General features: G+C 43.3%; 1 protein-coding gene across 1 annotated transcript in view; it reads left to right on the top strand.

Moving 5' to 3' along the window:
* The first annotated feature begins 336 nt into the window (after positions 1 to 336).
* Positions 337 to 8,343, top strand: part of PRKG2 (protein kinase cGMP-dependent 2) — an 87,358-nt gene continuing 79,351 nt past the window's right edge. The window contains exon 1 of the mRNA XM_070756545.1: positions 337 to 857. Within this exon, the coding sequence (XP_070612646.1) occupies positions 337 to 857 (521 nt within the window). The remainder of the gene's footprint in view (positions 858 to 8,343) is intronic.

Raw genomic sequence — 8,343 nt, 5'->3', positions numbered from 1 at the left:
GATGGATGGATGGATGGATGGATGGATGATAGATAGATAGATAGATAGATAGATAGATAGATAGATAGATGGATGATAGATAGATTAGATAGATGGATGGATGGATGGATGGATGGATGATAGATAGAGTTTAGAAAAAAATCACAGAATCACAGGCACCTTCAACATCATCTAGTCCAACTTTCCTGCCCAAGTCAGCAGACTTTATCCCAAGTCAACAACTGTCCAGTCCAGTCTCGGCTCTGATTGTTCCCATGAGCCCCTCTCCCCCTCCCCCTTTTGTACAACATTGCCACAAGGTTTGATCTCTTTCCTTTGCCTAGGTCACCAGCCCCAATGGGAAATGGTTCGGTGAAACCCAGGTACCTGCGGAGGTCGGTCAGCCATGTCGGAAGCTGTCCTTTCGGTTGCTCCACTTGCGGCAAGGTCCTGAAAGACCCCGGGTTGAGCATCAGCACAATAACAGGGGCCGCAGACCTCCTGAGAAACAAGATTTGGGAGCTCGAGAAAGAACTGAAGAGGCAGGAGGAAGAGCTGCACGAGAGGAACTACCACATCTTAGAGCTTCAGGAGCAGCTCGCAAAGCAAACGAGGACCATCGGGGACCTGACCGAAGAGCTGAAGGGCAAATGCATCCAACTGAACAAGCTACAAGATGTCGTGGTCACTCAAGGGACAAACCCTTTCCTTTTCCCCAGCCTTACGGAGACCCCCAGGGCCAGCCAAGCGGCCGGCAGCAGCAACCGGAGAAAGGGTGCGAAAGAAGGGGTGTCTGCTGAACCAACCACCCGGACATATGACCTAAGTGAGCAGCCTCGGTTTTCTTTTGAAAAAGCCAGAGTCCGAAAAGCCTCAAGGTGAGCGTGTTTTCTCGTTCCCGTTACATAGGAGGGGGGGGGGGGAGAATCGGTGGTGCTTAGCACATCATGTTGTGCACTGACCAGAATGATTACTCAGGCTGACTCTAGCCAGCTGCTGTCATAAGATGAAAAATCAGCCCCGCTCTTCCTTCCTTTCGATTTATCTCTAGGCTGCCTTTCCAAGGCCGGCTTTTATTTATATATACAGTAGTACCTCGTGATACGAACCCCTCGTCATACGAACTTTTCGAGATACGAACCCGGGGTTCAAAATATTTTTTGCCTCTTCTTACGAACTTTTTCTGCCTTACGAACCCGCCGGCGGCGGCGGGATGCCCCACCTCTGGACTTCCGTCCAGACACGTTCAATTTCATTGATATCTTTTTGTAGGTGAGGTCTCAAGAACTGAACACAGTATTCCAAATGTGGTCTCACCAGCGCTCTATACAGCGAGATCACAATCTCCCCCTTCCTGCTTGTTATGCCTCTACCTATGCAGCCAAGCATCCTACTTGCTTTTCCTACCGCCCATTATAATTATCATTGTAAAGTTACCTGGTTGGGTAATGAAACATCGACAGCAAAACAAGCAACCTCACAAAGCACCGGGGACCCCTCATTTCAACCCCGGTGTACAAATATTCTGTTTCACTGGTTCTGAAAGTCTTTCCACATTTGACGCCATGGTATTGTGTGTCCATCCAACCACCCATCCTTCCATCAATTTAGTTTGATGAATGTCAAACTCCCTAACCTCTGGATGGTTTATTGAATGAATGAATGAATGAATGAATGAATGAATGAATGAATAGAATGGAATGGAACTACTATTACTACTACTTTTTTCACACCAGTCTTGTCACCCATCTCTTCCCACTTATGACTGTATGACTATAACTTGTTGCTTGTGTCCTTAAGATTTTTATTAATATTGATTGTTTCTTCATTGCTTATTTGACCCCCGATGACAATCATTAAGTGTTGAATCTCATGATTCTTGACAAATGTACCTCTTTCTTTTATGTGAGAGCACTAAAGACAAATTCCTTGTGTGTCCAATCACACTTGGCCAATAAAACAATTCTATTCCATTCCATTCCATTCCATTCCATTCTATTCTATTCTATTCTATTCTATTCTAATATATTACATTTATACGTTTCCTGAATGTATGTAGCTTTTAGTTGTTAATGATTGCATCATTCCCCCATTAGATTTGGCCCTTGTTTACTTTTCCACCTCTGGTTTCAGACAAATTGTAGTTGGACAGGAGCAAGTCAGAGTTAGGTGAGAATCCTTTTCAGTTTTTTTAGCAGCTACGTGGGTAAGAAACCGAAATATTAGTTGCCTTCTGTGACACATAATGATAATTTTTCTGTGTTGTTATGGAAACAGGTGATAACTCTTATGGGTCAGTGTGTGGTGTATTCAGCTCCTAAGGAGAAAGGAACTTTTGAGAGATTACATAAATTTGGGCTCCGTGAGAAGGAAATAGAGGCTGCAGAGAAAAGGGAAGTGGGCTTGAGAACAGCCAGCGATTTAATCGCCTTCCTTCTGGGGTGTCTACTGATAGTGCAAAGCGTAAAGAGATTTTTAAAAAGGGAGTTGCCTTTTCTTTGAACGCAACCGCATTAAATGGGAAAAATTCTAATGGCTGCATGAGATATTAAACATAAGAACATAAGATTATCTCCGGGACCGCCTTCTGCTGCACAAATCCCAGCGACCAGTTAGGTCCCATAGAGTGGGCCTTCTCCGGGTCCCGTAAACTAAACAATGTCGTTTGGTGAGACCCAGAGGAAGAGCCTTCTCTGTGGCGGCCCCGGCCCTCTGGAACCAACTCCCCCCAGAGAATTGCCCCCACCCTCCTCGCCTTTCGTAAGCTCCTTAAAACCCACCTCTCGTCAGGCATGGGGGGAACTGAGATACTCTTTCCTCCTAGGCCTTTACAATTTACGCATGGTATGTTTGTATGTATGTTTGGTTTTATAATAAGGGTTTTTTTCAGTTGTTTTAATATTTGATTGTTACATGTTGTTTTTTATCACTGTTGTTAGCCGCCCCGAGTCTACGGAGAGGGGCGGCATACAAATCCAATCAATCAATCAATCAATCAATCCATACATACATACATACATACATACATAGAAACATAGAAGACTGACGGCAGAAAAAGACCCCATGGTCCATCTAGTCTGCCCTTATACTATTTCCTGTATTTTATCTTACAATGGATATATGTTTATCCCAGGCATGTTTAAATTCAGTTACTGTGGATTTACCAACCACGTCTGCTGGAAGTTTGTTCCAAGGATCTACTACTCTTTCAGTGAAATAATATTTTCTCACGTTGCCTTTGATCTTTCCCCCAACTAACTTCAGATTGTGTCCCCTTGTTCTTGTGTTCACTTTCCTATTAAAAACACTTAGAAACTCATACATACATAAATAAGAGCCATGCGAATCAGGCCAAAGCCCATCGAGTCCAGCATTCTGTGTCACACGGTGGCCCACCAATTGTACATGGGGATCTTGTGCAGAAAGACAAGGCAAACCCGAACCCTCGAATTTTCCCTTGACCCACGACAAATGGTACCTAAGGGAAAATCCTGCCTGCCTCAATTAACATAGAGGCAGCACAATATTTCTACTGGTGTTTGTCCCATCTTCGAATTATGGACTTTCTTATTTAAAAAGCAACCAATTTTGTAGGCGTTGGAGAGTCTGTTCAGCATGAAACCATCTTATCTTTCTGAAAGGAACCCTATGGTTTCTGGTTTGTCCAACATCAGTGTTTCAGAGGAGAAATTTCTACAAAGCCCTTAGGGAACCAGTGATTTTAACAGAGAACAGCTTTATTCACTCCTAAATATTGAGTTTTGAGACATCTAGAAGGTCAGGATGGTCCACAACTAGTTATTGTGACCATAGGGGTCTTTTTTCACAACCTCCCAATCACCTCTTTTCCCCTGTCATGTCCCCCAAAGCCGTTGTCTTCATCTCGTCTCGTCTCATCTCATCTTGTCATCTCATCATCTCATCTCATCCATCACACTCATTCCTTGCTTATGGAAGGAGACAGTTTGAGTTGTTCTCAGCTGACCTAGCGTGACAGTGTTGTCTCCAATATGGAATGAAATGAATGAAGAATAGAATGGGGAATGGAATAGGAGAGGAGAGAAGAGAAGAGAAAATATGGAATAGAATGGAATGGAATAGGAGAGGAGAGAAGAGAAGAGAAAATATGGAATGGAATGGAGAATAGAATGGAATGGAGAATAGAAGAGAATAGGTGGAAGGGAGTGGAATGGAAGAGAAGAGAAGAGAAAATATGGAATGGAATGGAGAATAGAATGGAATGGAGAAGAGAATAGAATAGATGGAAGGGAGTGGAATGGAAGAGAAGAGAAAAGAAAATATGGAATGGAATAGAATGGAATAGGAGAGGAGAGAAGAGAAGAGAAAAGAAAATATGGAATGGAATAGAATGGAATAGGAGAGGAGAGAAGAGAAAATATGGAATGGAATGGAATGGAGAATAGAATAGAATAGAAGGAAGGGAGTGGAATGGAAGAGAAGAGAAAATATGGAATGGAATGGAGAATAGAATAGAATAGATGGAAGGGAGTGGAATGGAAGAGAAGAGAAAAGAAAATATGGAATGGAATAGAATGGAATAGGAGAGGAGAGGAGAGAAGAGAAAAGAAAATATGGAATGGAATGGAGAATAGAATGGAATGGAGAATAGAATAGAATAGGTGGAAGGGAGTGGAATGGAAGAGAAGAGAAAAGAAAATATGGAATGGAATGGAATGGAATAGGAGAGGAGAGAAGAGAAGAGAAAAGAAAATATGGAATGGAATAGAGAATAGAATAGAAGTGGTGGAAGGGAGTGGAATGGAAGAGAAGAGAAAAGAAAATATGGAATGGAATAGAATGGAATAGGAGAGGAGAGGAGAGAAGAGAAGAGAAAAGAAAATATGGAATGGAATGGAGAATAGAATGGAATGGAGAATAGAATAGAAGTGGTGGAAGGGAGTGGAATGGAAGAGAAGAGAAAAGAAAATATGGAATGGAATAGAATGGAATAGGAGAGGAGAGAAGAGAAGAGAAAAGAAAATATGGAATGGAATGGAGAATAGAATGGAATGGAGAATAGAATAGAAGTGGTGGAAGGAAATGGAATGGAAGAGAAGTGAAGAGAAGAGAAAAGAAAAAAAAATTGATCAAATGTGATTAGGCACACAAGGAATTTGTCTCCAATGAAGAAGCTCTCAGTGTACATGCAAAGCAAAATCGTTGTCATCATCATCATCGTCTTCATTATCATCTTATTTAACCATATATAATCATATATAATAATCTTATATCTTCCCTCCTGGACCTTATTTAACCCTTTGACATATTTAAATGTTTCGATCATGTCCCCCCTTTTCCTTCTGTCCTCCAGACTCTACAGATTGAGTTCATGAAGTCTTTCCTGATACGTTTTATGCTTAAGACCTTCCACCGTTCTTGTAGCCCGTCTTTGGACCCGTTCAATTTTGTCAATATCTTTTTGTAGGTGAGGTCTCCAGAACTGAACACAGTATTCCAAATGGGGTCTCACCAGTGCTCTATATAAGGGGATCACAATCTCCCTCTTCCTGCTTTTTATACCTCTAGCTATGCAGCCAAGCATCCTACTTGCTTTCCCTACCGCCTGACTGCACTGCTCACCCATTTTGAGACTGTCAGAAATCACTTTTGGCATGCAATGCCCTGTTAGTGGCATCCCGAAGGAAGGAGTTAAAACAGTTTCTGTCCCAGATGTGAGGGATCTACAGATGTCTTCTCAGCCCTCCTTCTGACCCACACAATATGCGAGTCTTTTATGGAAGGTAGGCTGTTTGCAGCCACCCTTTCTGCAATCTTAACTATCCGTTGAAGTCTGTATCTGTTTGGTTTGGTTGCTGTACCCAACCAGACAATTATAGAAGCACATATGACAGATTCAATAATTCCTCTGTGAAACTGTATCAGCAGCTCCTGGGTTTGACGCAGGAAGAACATTCCTTGTTAGGTGGACATTTCAAACCTCCCCAAACTTGAATGACTTTACTTCTAATACTTTGCCCTCAACTATAGTAAGAGGTGGTAGAATAGAAAGGGCCCTGCTAAAACCTACTCTCATCTCTTCAGTTTTAAGCATACAGTGGTACCTCTGCTTAAGAACTTAATTCATTCCGTGACCAGGTTCTTAAGTAAAAAAGTTACATAGAAGCAATTTTCCCCATAGGAATCAATGTAAAAGCCAATAATGCGTGCAAACCCATTAGGGAAGAAATAAAAGCTCGGAATTTGGGTGGGAGGAGGAGGAGGAGGAGGAAGAAGAGGAGGAGGACAGTCGCTGCCGAAGGAAGAAGGGGAGGTGAGGGGAATCAAAATAAATCCAAAACTTTAAGGCTTAAAATAAAAAGAGGGAGGAGCATGAGCCTCCCATACACCCGGCGCGAGGCTGCCTCCCATACACGGCGCCAGAGAGAGAAACCCAGGGGGAATGGCAAGAAACTGGCCGGGCCTTCCATTGGGCATCTCTAGGAATCTCCTGGGAGGAAACAGGGCCTCCATCCTCCCTGTGGTTTCTCCAATCGCACACATTATTTGCTTTTACATTGATTCTTATGGGAAAAATTGCTTCTTACAAAGTTTTCTCATAAGTGTTCTGTCTGGGTCACTCCAGAAGCCAATACCAACCCAAAAAGAGAATCCAGACACACTGGTAAAAGTCAAAGGCAGTTTTATAAAATTCAAGAAAAACACAGGTAACAGAAAATGTCCTTACAAACAGGAAAATGCTGTATCTTCAGATATATTCACGAAGGCCAAAAGTCCATGCAGCAATACAGAATTCTTGCTGCCAAGCCGAGGCTGTAGATAGCAGACCTACACCTCCCACGGATCTTCCAAAGCTGCTGGGCCACAAGCCAGGAACAGAGACGCCGAGAAACAAGACAGGATAACGCCACGCCAAGCTGATAACACTCCACATGGCTTAAAGGGCTTGCCTGCCTTTTAAACCCTGCTGATGAGTACCACACCCAAACCCAGCTGTTTCTACTTCAATGATGAAAACATCTCTTTAACTGCTCCTTTCGTTGCTCTGAACGTGGCTGTCTCATGTCAATGACAGATTGTGCGTCATCACCTAATGACTCCAAGCTACTGGCTGGGGAGAGCCCCGCCCCCCCGGGGCTCTCATGCTGTTCTCCTTCATCCCATTCCTGATTTTCCTCTCCCCCGTCCGACTGTTCAGCCCCCTCCTCTGCGCTGTCCTCCTCCTCCGGGCATGGAGCCAGCAGAGGCACAGCTGATCCCTGAGCAGCCTCAGGCTGAATCACAACAATAAGTAGAGGTACCAATGTATTTCTACTTCCTTATGATGAAGCATTTCAGAGTTGGATATGTGTTGATCTTGGTTCGCAGAAAGTCCCTGGTGTGGGCTTGGAGAAAGGTCACAGATGAAATCTGAATTGGGCTAATAAAACTCAGTAAACATCCTGAGGCACTTCTGATATTTTCCATGTAGTTAGTGATACTGATCGACCTCCCTGTTTAGCAATTTGCCACCTCTCTTAGATCTTCCTACAACACCTTTTCACTATAGTTCTCTCAGGAATCAACTCTCTTCAACATTAACTCCTGTGCAAAGATCAGGAAATCTCTGGATTATTTTTCCCCAAACACGGAAATGAACAAAGCTCAGTTTTATGACTTGTTTATTAATGTAGTGTTGCAACACTGACTAAACTCAGTTTTATGACTTGTTTATTAATGCAGTGTTGCAATTCTGACTCCTGATTGAGTATTAGAGGTGTTTTTCTGTCGGCCTATTGTCATATTCCCAGGGCAGCGTAAAGGAAGTATAAGACAATGAGAAATAAAGCCAAACTCAAATGTAGACGTTTTAACATCAGCACGATCTTGCAGCCAGCACGACTAACGTTCTAATGATAGGTATGGGAAAATAAAATGAAGATTTTGTGTGTCATCACAGAAATGAAACGTCCCCTACTTCCACATGGGATGATGAGGCGACACGAGAAAGGTCTTAATGTACATCACTATATATATATACAGTGATACCTCGTCTTACAAACGCCTCGTCATACAAACTTTTCGAGATACAAACCCGGGGTTTTTTGCTTCTTCTTACAAACTATTTTCACCTTACAAACCCGCCGCCGCTGGGATGCCCCGCCTCTGGACATCTGTTGCCAGCAAAGCACCCATTTTTGCACTGCTGGGATTCCCCTGAGGCTCCCCTCCATGGGAAACACTACCTCCAGACTTCTGTTTTTGCAATGTTGCAGGGGAATCCCAGCAGCGCAAAAACAGGCGCTTCGCTGGCAACGGAAGTCCGGAGGTGGGGTTTCCCAGCGAGGGGCGCCTCAGTGAAATTGCAGCATCGCAAAAACACAGAAGTCCAAAGGTGGGGTTTCC

Source organism: Erythrolamprus reginae, chromosome 7 (assembly GCF_031021105.1).
Source record: "Erythrolamprus reginae isolate rEryReg1 chromosome 7, rEryReg1.hap1, whole genome shotgun sequence".
Classification (NCBI taxonomy): Eukaryota; Metazoa; Chordata; class Lepidosauria; order Squamata; family Dipsadidae; genus Erythrolamprus; species Erythrolamprus reginae.
The sequence above is the reverse complement of the archived record's forward strand: the minus strand, read 5'-3'. Positions and strand labels throughout refer to the sequence as shown.